Source organism: Pelophylax lessonae, assembly GCF_965119305.1.
Source record: "Pelophylax lessonae genome assembly, chromosome: 3".
Lineage (NCBI taxonomy): Eukaryota > Metazoa > Chordata > Amphibia > Anura > Ranidae > Pelophylax > Pelophylax lessonae.
Window position 1 is genome coordinate 536703893 of NC_138770.1, and position 16820 is coordinate 536720712.

Below are 16820 nucleotides of genomic sequence, written 5' to 3' on the forward strand. Positions count from 1 at the left end.
TTATAAGTTTTATCTTCCAAAAGAAAACTTTCCCACTATTTACAATCACGCCTTATTCATGTCATCGGTTTCCAGCACCTATATCAACTAAAGATGAAGCCCACAAAGGGCAAAGGGCAAAATTGCTTCCGACAGCCGACAGCGCATTTACGGCCGAACAGAATCTGTCGTGCAGGCAATAAAATTTTTGTTGGCCAACACCAGAATGGCCGATTGTTCCTCAGTCAGTACAGATTTCGGCCGACAGACAGCAGATTAGCAAGACTGGGCATGCTCAGAAAAGAAAAAAGACAAGGAAAGTTAACCATCACATGACATCACTTCTGCAGTCAGCTGTTGTTGGCCGACAAAATTAGTGTGCAGTCTTTTGCAGTTTTCAACAGACACGACAGCCCTGGACAAAAGACGGCCGATCGTTCGGCCGACGATCAGTACGTGTGTACGGGGCTTTAGTGTGTTTTATGTGTGGCCTGAAACGACTCTCTTCTTCTAATGTGGCCTAGGAAGGTCAAAAGGTTGGATACCCCTGATGTACAGGAACAAAACGCATAAAAAAAGACACAACACCGTATATTGACTAGTGATAGACCGATATCGGTTTTTCGTTGCCGATACTGACACCAGAATTTTGGCCATTGAATATCAGTATCGGCCGATATTTTCGTACATTTAAAAAAATATATATTTTTTTATTTTTAGCACTTGACAGGTACTGCTGTGGTGGGATCTGGGCTTCTAAAAGACCCCAAACCCCTCCTCTGCACTTAAAAACATTCAAAACGCCAGGTTTGGCTGTTTTGAATGCTGTAATTTTTTTGAATCTGGTGCAGAGTACCCAGAAGTGATGTCATGACATCACTCCTGGGTTTTTATATGGAGACCTGATCAGAGCCGAATGCAGCTTTGATGGGGTCTTCGGCGGCCGGGAGACCCGGACGAGCCGCAGAAGGCTTTTAATGACAGCCGAGCGGCATCTCAGCCGCATTGGTTGTCATTACAAGACAGCCGACCATCGGCTATGGACGCCGGTACCAGGGTGATGCCTCTAGCTGCAGGCATCACTCTGCAGGCATCACTCCGGTACAAGCACTTTCTGAAATATCGGCAAAAGTTAATTCCTAGGAGGAATAAAAGGTAGGTTTTTTATATTTGATTATAGTTTTGCCTTAAGTCAAAAATTCTATCCTTGCTTACTTTACTAGTAATTCCCAGATTAATGAAAGGAAAACTACATAAAATACATCTTGTACACATTTTGCAAAAAAAATAAAAGAATATTCCATGTAAATTAAGTATTTTGTCACTGCCCATAACGTTTACTAAACCATGCAAAAGCACCTAAGCATTTGGATAAAGGGATTGATTTACTAAAGGCAAATCGACTGTGCACTTTGCAAAGTACAGTTGTTCTAAAGCTTAGTAAAGAATACCAAATCACATGCAGGGAAAAAAAAAAAACAGCATTTTTGCTTGCACATGATTGGATTGAAGTCAGAGCTTCTGCTCATTTACTAAGCTCTAGAGCAGCTGCACATGTAGAGTACAACTGCACTTTGAAAAGTGCACAGCCTATTAACCTTTAACCACCTTAGCGGTAATCCCGAGCGTGACTCTGGGTTGATTTTTCATATCAGGATCGGTAACCCCGAGTCACGCTCGGGGTGGATTGCAGAGAGCGCAGCGGAGCTTCTCTTACCTTACCCTGGCGATCCAGCGATGATCTCTCATTGCTGCGACCGCCAGCCGAGAGTCCCGCCGCTCCTCCGTCCCTCCGTCGGTACGATCACTTCCTAGTTCCGTTCCCTGCAGCAGCAATGCTGCATGGGAGCGGAACTAGGGAGGGAAATTCAAAAAAAAAAAAAAACGTTGCACAAAACACAAAACACACTTTATATTATATATATATATATATGCATATATATATATATATATATATATATATATATATATATATATATATATATACATGCATATGTATATATATATATATATATATGCATATATATATATATATATATATATATATATATATATATATATATGCATATATATATATACACCGGTATATATATATGTATGCGTATATATATATATATATATATAATATGCACACACACACATATATATATATATATATATATAAAATTATATTATTGATTCAATTATAATTCATGCGTTATATATTATATATATATATATATGTGTATATATATATATATATATATATATATATATATATATATATATATATGTATATATATATACACACACACATATATCTATATATAATATATAATGCATGAATTATAATCTAATCAATAATATAATTTTATTATATATATTATATATTAAATAATAAAATAATATTATTGATTCGATTATAATTCATGCGTTTGTGTTTCAAATTTATCACATCTGGGATGTCTACTAGACTCTTGTTTTGGTCAGGTTTAAGTCAGTAATTACTAAGAATTGTAGGCCTATAATACATAACGCCAAATTTCCATGAAAAGAATTGTACCGCTTTTGGTATGTAATTCCAGACATAATCATACCGCCAGGGAGGTTAATAAATCAACCCCATAATTTCCAGCATATTCCATAGGACTAGTCCTATGTAGAGTGGCTGGGGTACTCCCTGTAGGGTTCTGTGTATACTATAAACCAAATTCATTTTACCCTACAGCAAATGTGTCACAGATGATGCTAAATTATGGACACAATTTCATATAATTACATAATTAACAAGGCTGAAAAAATATCTATCAAAATCAACCATTTTACAAAATTGTTTTTGTCCAAAGACAAGGAAAGTAAAAAAAAACAAATGGAACTGTCATCAATTTTCCTCAAAGGGGAAATACAATTCCCCCTTGACCTTTTGAAGGCAGTCGGATCATTTTCCTGGATTACAATATTTCCCTACTATTCTTTAGTACATTTTTTCTGTGAATAATATCAGTTGCAATACAATTATTCAGTCTATTTTAAAGCCTGTTACAGCCTGGTGTTGGTTTTGCTGTTGCTTATTAGGCAGCTTCTATTGTAAAGAAATTTCTTGGAAATAATATAGATGGTGAAATAATATTTTTTTTCTATGTACAACTGATGTTCCCAATTCCTTTGTCCAATCCTTGGAATAAAAAATGTATTTGTCAAATTTTATATTAGCCTTGGATATATTTATAGATATCATCACCTCTTTTCTCCTTTTTTTCATACAGAATAAGCACTACTTTTTCAACCTATTATTATTATTATAAGATTTTCCCTTTAATGAATTCATCTTTTCATTTCTGAGCTGTCTTCACATGACCTATGTTCTTACAGCATTTTACCAAATCTGTATCCCACATTTAAAGTGTGATCTCAAAAGGGATTTATATAGGGGCAATATTATGCTGTCATTACGTTTTTATCTCTGCCTTTATATATCCCACAAATAAATTCTGGTTCTAAAGCCTCAAGGTTTTTTACCCTAATGCATTCTATGCATCAAGTTAAAAAAAAATTCTGTTGAAGAGAATCCACTTTAAATTCACTTTTGCAGCTGCTGTTTTATTGCCTTTAATGTATAGCAGGGGTGTCAAACTCAATATCATTGCCACATCAGCATTATGGTTGCCCTTAAAGGGCTGGTTATATCTGTAAGATTAGATATCCAGAGCACCCTACTTCCCCTTACACCCTTATATGAGATGTTAAGAGCCCCCCACCATCAGAAGTTAAGAGTCACCCAAGCTTCCTTACATCACAATGCACCCCCTTACCTTGTGCTGGTGCCAGGAAGAAGATAAAGTTGGTTGTGGGAAGAGGAAAGTACAGGGTCTGGAGGATGACTATAGGAGGGCTTGAGTCAGCTTCCAGAATCTTCTGAATGCTGAGACCAGGAGAGACAGAGACATGGTGGTGTTGCGGCTGCACAGAGAGGTGCAGGATCTGTAGGGGGAGTTCTGCCCTCCTCTCTGTTGTGGACTGCTGCAAAGGGGGGGGGGGGAGTGGGAAAAGATGAGCCTTTCTGCAGCTGCACAGAAAAGCGCTGGATCTGCCAAAGGAGTTCTGTCCTCTCTGCTGCCGACTACTGAGACAATGTGGGGGCAGAGACAAGGGGGGTGCTGCAGCTGCAGGAGAGGTGCAAGGGCCACATGAAATGGCCTGGGGGGCTGCATTCAGCCCGCAGGCCTTGTCTTTGACACCTGTAATGTATAGGAAAGACATACTACTTTTAAGCGTTAGATGTAAATATCATCTATCTATCATCTGTCATTTAACTGCCCTGACACAATTTTGGCCAGGTCGTTTAATAATATGTCACTACCCTGCTATGTACTACCCAGTAGATATTCCTGCAGCTCCTTTAATGTTGTTGTAGGCCTCCTGGCAGCCTCCCTGACCAGTCTTCTTCTCGTCTTTTCATCAATTTTGGAGGGACATCCAGTTCTTAGTAATGTCACTGATGTGCCATATTTTCGTCACTTGATAATGACTGTCTTTACTGTGTTCCATGTTATATCTAATGCCTTGGAAATTCTTTTGTACCATTCTCCCAACTGATACCTTGTAACAATGAGATCCCTCTGATGCTTTGGAAGCTCTCTGTGGACCATGGCTTTTGCTGTAGGATGCGACTAAGAAAACGTCAGTAAAGACCTACTAGAACAGCTGAACTTTATTTGGGGTTAATCAGAGGCACTTTAAATGATGGCAGGTGTGTACTGACTCCTATTTAACATGAGTTTGAATGTGATTGCTTAATTCTGAACACAGCTACATCCTCAGTTATAAGGGGGTGTGCACACTTATGCAACCACATTATTTTATTTTTACTCCCCCCCAAAGATTTCAGTTTGTTTTTCAATTGAGTTGTACAGATTATAGGTCACATTAAAGGTGGAAAAAAGTTCTGAAATGATTTATCCTTGTCTCATTTTTTTACTTCACAGAATTTTAACAGGGGTGTGTAGACTTTTTATATCCACTGTAGATAGAATATCATTATTAAAATACTACTTGAGATTAAATCTCTTTTTTTTTTGTACAAAAACACTGTTTTTGCACAGTGCTTGTCTTGTATATATTGTTCTCATTTGATTAAGAAATATTAATTTACACCCTTAAAAATGGCCAAATTGAGGATTTTAAAGCTGTCACAGCATTTATGTGGTATACATTTTAAAGAGCCCATGTGGTTTTTATTATATAAGGAAAATAACACAAAACACTAAAGGTAAGCATAGGTAGGCACAAGTACAGATGGGGGGCTGAAAAGGAAAATAAATGAATGCAAAATGACCTTGTTACTGTTACTATGAGCTGTCTTTTTTCCCATACAAAATAATACTTTGCAGCAGATTTGCTGAGAAAGAATGATGTAGCCAGAGACTATCCCATATATATATATATATATATATATATATAATGTTATAGATATTGAATAAAAGTTTAAAAACGTATTAACAAAAACATAAAATAAAACTGACCCACAACTATTCTAGCCTACCTTTAATAAAAAGACCAAAACGAACTGGTCTCGTGACAATCCTTATGGTAGCCCACTGCTAACTTTAGACTATTTTGATTGTTCTATTTTCTATTCTCTGACCCTTTGTTATCTATCCTCTGATATTTATGTAGCAGGGTATTACTATGCATTGCAAAATCCAGCTGTGTCACATCATTTGCATTTCCAGCATTCAAATGTAAACCTGCTTCCTCATGGAAAACAAATGATGCTAGTTATATGGAACTTGCATTACCTCCTTAAACCTTTAAGTATTTTCTGATGAAAATATTCTTTGCTGATTATTTTTGTAAATCATTTATTGCAATGGATAGGAGTTTGATGACATTGAGCGTCCAAGATGCATCTGAAATATCTAGGCAACTTCTATTAGGATTTGCTTGGGAAACAAGAACATGGGTAAATAATGGTAAAAAGTGGATAATACCAATAAAGACATTGTGGTGTAGTGCTTTGGAGTTGGTCTATTTCACAGCATAACCTCTTACGGAAGATACTATGTGTTGCATGCTAAACAGCAGGTGACAGGCACATGGCAATGAGCTCTATTATACTGCATGGCTGGCTCACACAGAAAAAGCATATTGCTTTCAAACATAGCATGGCAGTCAGGCACAAATGGATTTCTGTGCATCCACAGTGTCTCTCCATACTCTCTCTAGGTATTTATGCTTCCAAGCTAAATTACCAGCAAGCCCAGCCATGCTTTGCCAATGAAATAATAATCAGTGGAATTTGAAATCCAACCTTCTGCTGCAGGCTCCGCTCTCCAACAAACCTCGACTCCAGGAGCGGGCTCCCAGCAGTCGCTGGCTGCTTTAAGAACTCTAAACTGCAACTTTCAAAAAAAGAGACACTCATAATATCTAAACCTCCAATCTGATTTACGTAGACTCTCCAAAATACAGACAGCTCCTCCTGGTTTAGCACAAAGCACTAACGCGTTTTACTCACATCAGAGAAAAGTACTACCATACCACATCCTGCAAGATCTAGATGTAGATGGCCATAATCCCAGAGTCAGTAATTACAGAAAATACCCCCTAAAGAGTGGGACTATGTGGGCGACCAGACACCAAGTCTGGTCACCCACATAGTCCCACTCTTTATGGGGTATACTCACATCAGAGCGTACTCATCCTTACATTTTAAGTAGGTGCTGATTTGAGTGAAACGCATTGGAGATTTGTGTTTAAAAAGAAGAAACTGTCTCTACTTCGGAAAGTCTAAATAAATTGAACTAGAGGTTTTTATACAATGAGCTCCCCTCTTCTTTTGAAGGTGCAATTTTAAATAATGTCAGGTAGTCTGATTACCATTTTTCCCACAAGATGCCACAAAAATCATTTTAATTCAATTAGTTATGGGTTCTCCTAAATTAACGGAGAATAGCTGGTTTACCAGAAAGTATTGTGTAAATTTTTTAGTTTTAAAAAAGCCTGCTAACTTCAGCATTGAATCACACGATGCTTTTATTTTAATGATGTAATCATCATTGCTGAAATCAAGCTGACATTTGTTGTGCCAGTGCAGCTTAAACATGTTGCTTGTCATTTTACATAAGACAGAAAAGCTAGCTGGAGTTGTGCTTTCAATGCCGAGTTCTGATGAAAACATGAAATGGGTGCATTCATATGCAAATGGTTTATGCATCCTCTATAGAATTTATAACCATTTAATGTTCTCTTCTAAGTGTTTGACTAAGAACATCTCTGTGAAGATGACATAATTTTAGGTCTAACTAAATACACGTTGTATGTTGTAGTTACAGAAATGCTTGAAAAATAAATAAGCTACCATTGCTTACTTTTTCTATGCAGAGGGCTCAGAAAATGCTAAGGCTGGGTTCGGTTGCGACCCCAGTTTCAGTGCGGCAGTGTGGTGTGGTTCTGTTTATCGGTTCAGTGTGCTTTTTTTACCTGAAATTACACCTGAACTGGGCCCAAAATCACACAGGACCCTTTTTAAAACCGCACCGCGGCCGCCCCGCACGTGTGAACCGGCTCCAGTGAAAGCCAGTCCGATTCACATGTTATTCGCATTAAAAATGAACGTGGTTAAAAATGCATATATGTAAACCGACCCTAAAGTATTGGATCAGCATGAGCCAAGCAACTAACATTTTTCAGTTGGATGTCACCAATGGCAGCCTATATATTCAATCAACAAGGGTCTGAATTGAAAGTAACTGAGCTATTTTACCTGCCAAAGGATCTGTATTTCTGACCATTTAGTCCTGAGATTTCATGCTACACTGCCCCACACCACGGCCTGGTTGGTAACCTGGCTTTTCTCTACTGCACTTGTGCAATAAACGTTGTCAATTTCTTGCTAGCAGCCTAGACTTCACAGTGAATGTGTATGTAAAACTTCAACTCCTCTTATTTGCCCCTCTTTGGTCTGCTAGATATAAAGATGGAAAAATTATTGTTATATCTTTTTGATAAGTGCAAAAAATATCTGTCGATTTTGCCAGAGAAGTTTTGAACAGATAACTTCTTGTGTTCTCTGCCTGTGTGCAAAGACGGGTTATGGAAATGAGGGATAAGGAAAGGTCCTTGTTCTTTCTAATGCATCAAGAATTAAGTAGGCATGGCTGAAAACATGAACTTTGGAATTTAGAGCCGAAAATACACAGTGTTATCATGTCAAAGAGCACAGTAAGAACTCACTATTTCTGGTGTTTTTTATGTATTTGCACCATTTTTGCAGGAGTAAAATACTGCGAAATGTGCATGCATTGCAGAGATGTACACAATCCGGGTAAATAACTAAGCTTCCTGTGCCAATATATTGGTGCAGGAAACTATCAGGAGTGGTATGCGCCATATTACTTAAGTAGATAGATATTTCAGGTCTATCTGCGCCACTCACGCCAGTTTCTATTAAGGAAAGAACAAGAAACTAGTGCAAGGCCTGCACCTAAGTAACAGAGAGAATGAGGCACTATTCCATATACAAAACTGCAGCAGATTCTCACCAAGTGCGACCTAGTCTGCAAACAGCTCACATCATGCTCTCTGCCTATGCAGTGATTGCACTACACAAGCAGAACCTGAAGGGTTCCTGCTCTCAGCTGAGTGGGGGACTTGGATGGGCAGAGTGATTGGAGCTCCAGAAGCTTTCCTGTTCTCTGTGCTATGACCGTCATAGACACGGCAGAACAGAGATCCGATCACTCCTAATCAACAAGGGGGCTTGCGCCCCTTTTGGTAATTTAGGAGCAGCATCTGTTCCATTTTTTAGCTAAGAAGAGTGGTGCAAGGATTATGCTTGAACCACTCTTTGTAAATTCCCCCCAATACATATTTTATTTTGCTTTGACGTATACGTGAAGGGCCACAGAATACTGATAAGATAAAACTTTCCTCTATCCTCCTGTTCCTGCATGTTTATTGGCATCACATCACTTTAGCTCTCTGAGTGTTGTTGTACAGAGAATTACAGGGGACTAATTGAAATTAAAATCCAGGTACCTACACTAAAATAAAATAAAAACAAATGTCAGTTACAGTTGACCGGGAAGTGGAGGCGGAGTGGGTCTCCCATCATCCACCCTCCCCCTCTTTTTTTTGACCTGGGAGTGCCATATTGAGATTTGATACAGATGGGTGAAGTCCAGGAAAGTGAGCACCATTAGGGGATCCCGATAGAGCTGCCCAGACGGCTAGCTGTGATGGCGGGTGACAAAATTGGTACCTCATCTGGTTGGACAACTGATATACATAGCATGCCATTGCTGTTTTCATAATTACTACTATTTTGTTCACCCACATTAAAGGTGGTCTGATTTGTATTTTGATTTTGGAAGATTTCTTTACTTTTGTAAAGTTATGTAAAAACGTTTTTTTTTGCTTTGAAAAATAAAGAATGCAAATAAATAAATGTCATCATTCTTCAATGAATACACCATTTGATGAACTGGGGTTTTAACTAGGGATCGACCGATTATCGGCAAAGCCGATATATCTAGGGCCGATCTGCACTTTACCCGATATATCGGAATCGGCCCCTGAGATTGCCGATATTGCGGGAAAGTGCTTGTACTGGAGTGATGCCTGCAGCTAGAGGCATCACCGGGGTACCGGCGTCCATAGCCGACGGTCGGCTGTCTTGTAATGACAACTGATGCGGCTGAGAAGCCGCTCTGCTGTCATTACAAGGAGCGGGAGGGGACTCCCCCCCTCCCGCTGCCTTCCGCGGCTCGACCTGGATCTCCCGTCCCACTGGAAGACCCGGGCATCCTACCTGCATGGCCGCTGAAGAAAAGACCTGATCAAAGCCACATTCGGCTCTGATGGGGTCTCCATGTAAAAACCCGGAAGTGATGTCATGACATCATTTCCGGGTATTTGGCGCCAAATTGGCTGTTTTGAATGCTTTTAAGTGCAGAGGAGGGGTTTCTTTTAGACCCCCAGATACCTCCACGACTGTACCTGTCAAGTGTAAAAATAAAAAAATAATTTATTTTTTTAAATGTACAAAAATATCGGCCAATATCGGCCGATACCAATATTCAATGGCCAAAATATCGGTATCAGTATCAGCAACAAAAATCCAATATCGGTCGATCACTAGTTGTAACACCATCTAAAAGAAACATGATGTTTAACATACACACTGGCGCTAACCCCATCCTGAGGAATGGGGCAGCATGAGCACTCATCCAGAAAAAAATGTGAGAATACAGTAAATACAGCTGCTGCTATATATAAGGAATTTATTATTGATTATTGCCTATTTTATTGTTTATACATACAGGGGTTGATTTACTAAAGGCAAACACACTGTGCGCTTTCCAAAGTGCAGTTGAACTCTGCAAGTCCAGTTGCTCTAGACTAGAGCTTTGTAAATGAGGGAAAAGCTTCACTTTGCAAAGAAATCACATGCAAGGAAAATTTAAAAAAAAACAGAATTTTTGTTTGCACGTGATTGGATGATGAAAGTCAGCAGAGCTATTGCTCATTTACTAAGCTCTGGAGCAACTGCTCTTGCAGAGTGCAACTGCACCTTGCAAAGTTCATAGTCTATTTGCCTTTAGTAAATCAACCCCACAGTGTCACCAAACAACTACCCGGGGGGCAGAAGGTATTATGTGAGTCCTATACTGTTAGTAGCACCTGGATAGGCAATCCGCTTTAGTCCGCAAAGCAAGTGCTTCCATAATATTCACAAACCTAATATACTGATCTATTACCAATGACAGTACTTTAAATATACTATACTTATTCTGTAATGGTAGCTCCCATACCTACGATGTATACATTCATATAGCACAACACATATGTTTGGTATGTAAACTCTGCACAAATTCAAATGTAAGAATTATTATACAGAAATGATTAGTTACATCTATTATATTTATTATTGCAAATGCAAAACTGAGCAAACATGGCACCTGCAAGGAGAAACACATAGGCCTGGGTTCACAGGTCCTGCATTTCATTTACAACACAGCAGAAACAAAGTCATTATTCATAATATGTTACAATGCACACAATGTGCCAAAAAATAAGGGCTTTCCAGGGCACAACACCAGCAGTGTGCTGAAACTACCACTGTGCTTCGTTATCCACAGTTTTGTTATCTGCTGTGTTTTTGTATTCACACTTGTGTCCCACTGAGGGCCAGCTGTTCTCTAGCTTAAAGCAGCTTTCACACTGTACAGTGCAGCAGCTCACAACCAGAACTGTATTATGCAGTTGTAAATTCCCATGATGAGGAAAAGACTGTATTGTTTTCACAGCTTAATCCGGTATTGAAACTTGGCTTTACCTGTCAATCAAATCATCTAAATGGCAAGCTCAAGGAGGCAAGTCATTCTGCTGACATTAGAGCCTTCTCTAATAATACAAGGGTAGGGTACGTAAAGTGTACAGTAAGTCAAGCTAAAATGTTGTTTTTGTTTTTTACACAGCACCGAAAAATTAAAACCTCTGCTTTTTACTGATATCTAAAGCTACAGTTAAGGCCCGTACACACACGCAGATCGTCGTCATACAAACGTCGGCGGACGAAAGATCTGCCGATTGTATGCGTGTTAGTATGGTGCCTCCGACAGATGTCTGCACACAATCTGCGGACAAGAGTCTTTCTTGCAAACATGAAAATTTTTGTCTGCAGACACCAGAACGGACAATTGTTTGCCTGTCAGTACAGAAATCAGCCGACAGACCGCAGATTTGCAAGACTGGGCATGCTCAGAAAATAAAAAACACAGGGAAAGTTAACCATTACATGACATCACTTCTGCAGTCAGCTGAAGTCTGCGGACAAAATTCTTGTGCTGTCCTTGTGCTGTCTTTGCACTTTTCAACAGACACCGACATCCCGGGGAGAAAAGACGAACATTTGTATGACGACGATCTGCGTGTGTGTATGGGGCTTTAGAGAGATTTAGTGCCGGGTCACACTTGTGCGATGTGGGAAGGCTGCAAATTGGCAGCCTGTTCCCGCATCGCAAATGCACATCTGGCAGTTCACACTGCCATATGCGATACGCTGGGGGTGTCAATGAAATGTTAACGACACCCCTATTTTGATCGCATATCGCAGTGCGATCTGACAGTTCACACAGGATCGGATCGCACAACTGTGAACCACTGTGCGATCCGATCCCGATGCGGCTGAAAAAATGCCTCATGTGCGACTTTTGTGCGGGTGCAGTGCGAATTTAGCCATACAAAGTGTATGGCTGAATTTGCACTGCACATCCGATCGCATGTAATGAAGGAGCAGTGAGCTCCGATATTACATGCGATCGCCGCACACGCTATAGTATGAACCGGCACTTAGGCAGGCCATACATGGTGCAAATTTCTTTCCTGCAACTAACTATATTATATCCAGATATAGTATGTAAGCTTACCTCACTGGAACCACTCAAATTGGGTGGAATCTGTGTCCCAGAGCCAGACTGACTACTATTAGTATCGAAAATCTAGACATAAAATGAACAAACATAGATATAGTTAGGAAACATGCAGCTTAACACTGACAATATAACTAATATAATACAATATAATTTTAAAGGTAAGTATCTCTTCTAAAAGGTAAGTGCAACCCGGGACAGTACAGAGGCTATCCATAGTGGAATGTACTAGCCCTGACTGTCCCGGGGGGATTTCTATTGAAATTTTTTTTTTGTGGCCGGAACTCCGCTTTAACCACTTGCCGACCGCCGCAAGTACATATACTACGGCGGTCAGGCAGAGTGACGTATCGGTACGTCACTAGCCTGTGAGGCTCTGGGGAGCGAGCACGCGCAGCCGGTGGCGAGCTCCCGCACGGTCACGGACCCCCCCGCGCGTGTGACCGGCAGACCCGATGTCCGCCGGTCACTCAGCGATCGTCGGGGGAGAGGGAGAAAGGCAGACGGCTAGTGTAAACAAGCCGCCTGTCATTCTCCCCTGTGTAGAAACAATGATCATACGGTTCTACTATGTACAACCGTTGATCATTGTTCCTACAGCTCAAGCCACAGCAAATCACAGTTAGAATCACGCCCCTAGGGACACACACAGCCCCTCCCTCTCAAATAAAGTTAACCCCTTCACTGCCAGTGTAATTTTACAGTAACAGTGCATATATATAGCACTGATTACTGTAGAAATGTCACTGGTAACCCCAAAAGTGTCAAAAATGTCAGTCAAGGGTCCGATCTGTCCGCTGCAATGTCGCAGTCCCGCAAAAAAATAAATCGCAGATCGCCGCCATTACTCGTTAAAAAAAAACCCACCAAAAATGACAGAAATCTTTCCCTTAGTTAGTAAACGCAATAACTTTTGCGCAAACCAATTAAAATACGCTTATTGCGAATTTTTACCAAACATAGGTAGCAGAAAACAAATTGGCCAAAAATATAAAAAAAATTTAGATTTTTACATTTTTTGGGGGGGAATTTCATATAAAAAAATGTGAAAAATATTGTTATTTTTTCAAAATTTACGCTCTTTTTTTGTTTATAGCGCAAAAAGTAAAAATCGCATAGGTGATCAAATACCACCAAAAGAAAGCTCTGTTTGTGGGGGAAAAAAAGACGTAAATTTCGTTTGGGTACATCGTTGCATGACCGCGCAATTGTCAGTTAAAGTTGCATAGTGCCGAATCGCAAAAAGTGGCCTGGACGTAAGACAGCAAAATCCTCCGGTGGTAAAGTGGTTAACTCAAAAACTATAATAAGAAAGGGACATCTAAATATTTCCGCTCATATTCAATTTAAAGCTAATGGCATGACATTTTTTGTAGATAGAATAAAAACGGGCATATTTTGCCTTTGGTGTACCTTACCTGAGTTACCGAAGGTCTCTTTTCCTTCCCCTTCCTCGCCAGGGTATCAATCCCTTTCAGAGATGAAAATAAACTCTTCTTAATCTGCACTTTTTGTGAAAGAGAAAATGTCCGTTTCCTCAGGGCAGACTCATCCCGAGAGCAGATCTAAATAGTAAAGCAGAATATTTAATTTTATTCAAACTCATATTTAACACTGTCAAAAGCTTACTGCAAAACCACATATTTGTTTTTGTACACAATTCATTTAGATAATTAAAGCAACACATTGGCACATAATTGCATTTATCGTTTACTTGTGCTAGAGTGGTCACTTGAATTTAATTAAAGCTGAACTGCAGTCAAGCTGCTAAATACATAATTGCATATATATGGGAGCTGTTTTACCTGCTACAGGTTTTGTGTTTCTATTCATCCAGTCTTTAAATTTACACAGCTCTGTCACACAGCACAACTCTGGAAGGACTAGAAACCTGCCTTTCTCCCGCTGTCACGGACGATCGTGAGTGAGTGGCGGACATCGGGTCCGCCGCTCACACGCGCGGGGGGGGTTAGTGACCGCGCGGGAGCGTGCCTCCGGCGGCGCGCGCGCGCTCCCCAGAGCCTCACGGGCTAGTGACGTACCGGTACGTCACTTTGCCTGTGAGGGGCTGACCGCCGCAGTATATGTAATTGCGGCGGTCGGCAAGTGGTTAAGGATGATACCATGTCAAGTGAATGTACCTAAACTTTTTGCATTAAAAAAAAAAAAATAAAAGATGTATTTTAGGGATCCTCAAACTACGGACCTCCAGCTATTGCTGAAATACACATCCAATGAGGCATTGTAAAACTCTGGCATTCACAGGCATGACTAGGCATGATGGGAATTGTAGTTTCTGAACAACTGGAGGGCCAGAGTTTAAAGACCCCTGATGTATTTAATAATGAATAGAGAGCTGCATTAATTTTGTGTCTTTTATATCTGCCTAGAGATTAGCTTTGAATCAAATCATATTCTTAGATTGTAAGCTCTAACGAGCAGGCCCCCCTGATTCCTACTGTATTAAAGTGTATTGTAGCTGTACTGTCTACCCTCAAGTTGTAAAGCGCTGCGTAAACTGCGCTATATAAATCCTATATAATAATAATATATATGTCCAGCAAACAATGGGGTTGATTTAGGCCCCTTTCACACTATTGCGACGCAATTTTACCGCGAATTCGCGGCGCGATTTTTGCCGCGATTTTTAAAGCAATGGCAAGGCTGTATGCCTCAAAACACATTAAAATCGTGGCAAAGTAGTGCAGGAACTACTTTGAAGTCGGTGCGACTTCAAAACGCACTGATATGAATGGGGCTCATTGAAAATAATGGAAAACGACTTGTCATGCGATTTTGCAGTCCAAAATCGCGGGACAAGTCGCACTAGTGTGAATGGGGCCTTAGTAAAGACAAATAGACTGTGGACTGTGGACTTTCACAAGTGCAATTGCACTTTGCAAATGCAGTTGCTCCAGGGCTTAGTAAATGAGGTAAGGCTTCACTTTGCAAAGAATACCCAATTACATGCAAGGAAAATAAAAAAAAATGCATTTTTGCGTGCACAAGATTGGATGATGGAAGTCAGCAGAGCTCCCACTTATTTACTAGGCTCTGCAGCAACTGCACTTGCGGAGTCCAATTGCACTTGCAAAAGTGCACAATTTATTCTGTTCCGGTCCCAGCTGACGCCTAATAAGGAGAAATGCATCGGGGGGAGCTGCCACGCCACGTGGACTGCACTGCAGGCTGCCACGTTTTCCAAACAGGAACCATTGTTTGTACTTTACCATCTGATGCCAAGTGTTTCATCTCGTTTTAATAAAGTGTCTATAAAGGGTAATGCACTATTGGCACTTTTTTTCTAACTTGGGGGAGGCTATACAAGAGACAGTCATCTTCAGCTTCATATGCGATTTTGATACACCCCAGTGAAGGGAAGGAAATCTCATTTCTCACATACTGGAGTTGATTCTGGGCACTGTCTATATAGAGTCCATATACCAACAGTGGTATAAAGTCTACCCTCATCATAATTCTGGTAAGGAATATCACCTGGGTGACATCAGATATGCTTCTATTTTCTCATGAGCGGAGGTTATTATCACGTTATACTTGATTCCTACTGCCATTTGGTAAGGGGTCATTTCACCTTTTTGTGTGTCACTATTTTGTTTTTTCACACTGGCAAGACTTGAAGACACCTCTATTTATTTCATTCATAGACTTTTCATTATTTGTGTTAAATCACATTTATGCATTCCTTTGGGGGATTGCTTATTCGTTTGGACATTAGTTTGATACCAATCATTTTTGTGTGGTGTATTACATAGGTTTTTATGTTTGGTCAATTTACATATACACAAGTTTATGTATTAGATTTTTTCTGAGCGCACTACTTCACTTTTCAAAAGTGCACAATTTATTTTCCTTTACTAAATCAAACCCAATGTATTGTCTTTTATATTCTTTATTTTATCTTCGATGAAGGTGAAACAAGCCATAAAGTACATGGTGTTGTAGGGACACCCCAGAAAATTAATGTGTTGAGGTGAAGCGGAACGTAAAGAAAGGAATATCCCAACAAATGCAGTCATAAGAAAGAAAGCTTTGGTAACCCCAATTGTGTATTCCATGACAACACGTCACAAACACATCATTGGTGTTATCAAGGTTAATCTATCCCACCATCCTAATGTCCCTCAAGTGGACCCAGGATTGAAATCCCTCGAGAATTGACTGTAATCATCTTTATTTCTGTGTGAAAACAGACATATTCTGCACAAGTGCATACAGGTGGTACAGTGCCTTGCGAAAGTATTCAGCCCCCTTGAACTTTGCGACCTTTTGCCACATTTCAGGCTTCAAACATAAAGATATAAAACTGTAATTTTTTTGTGAAGAATCAACAACAAGTGGGACACAATCATGAAGTGGAACAAAATTTATTGGATATTTCAAACTTTGTTAACAAATAAAAAACTGAAA

The 16820-nt window shown here is 39.9% G+C and overlaps 1 protein-coding gene across 5 annotated transcripts in view; it reads right to left on the reverse strand.

The window, feature by feature from the left end:
• Positions 1 to 16820, reverse strand: part of TIAM2 (TIAM Rac1 associated GEF 2) — a 457180-nt gene that overhangs the window by 155997 nt on the left and 284363 nt on the right. For all 5 annotated transcript variants that reach the window (XM_082250259.1, XM_082250257.1, XM_082250260.1 and 2 more), the window contains 2 exons: positions 13811 to 13957; positions 12390 to 12461 (listed from right to left, as the gene is read on the reverse strand). In XM_082250259.1, coding sequence (XP_082106385.1) covers positions 12390 to 12461; positions 13811 to 13957 — 219 coding nt within the window. The remainder of the gene's footprint in view (positions 1 to 12389; positions 12462 to 13810; positions 13958 to 16820) is intronic.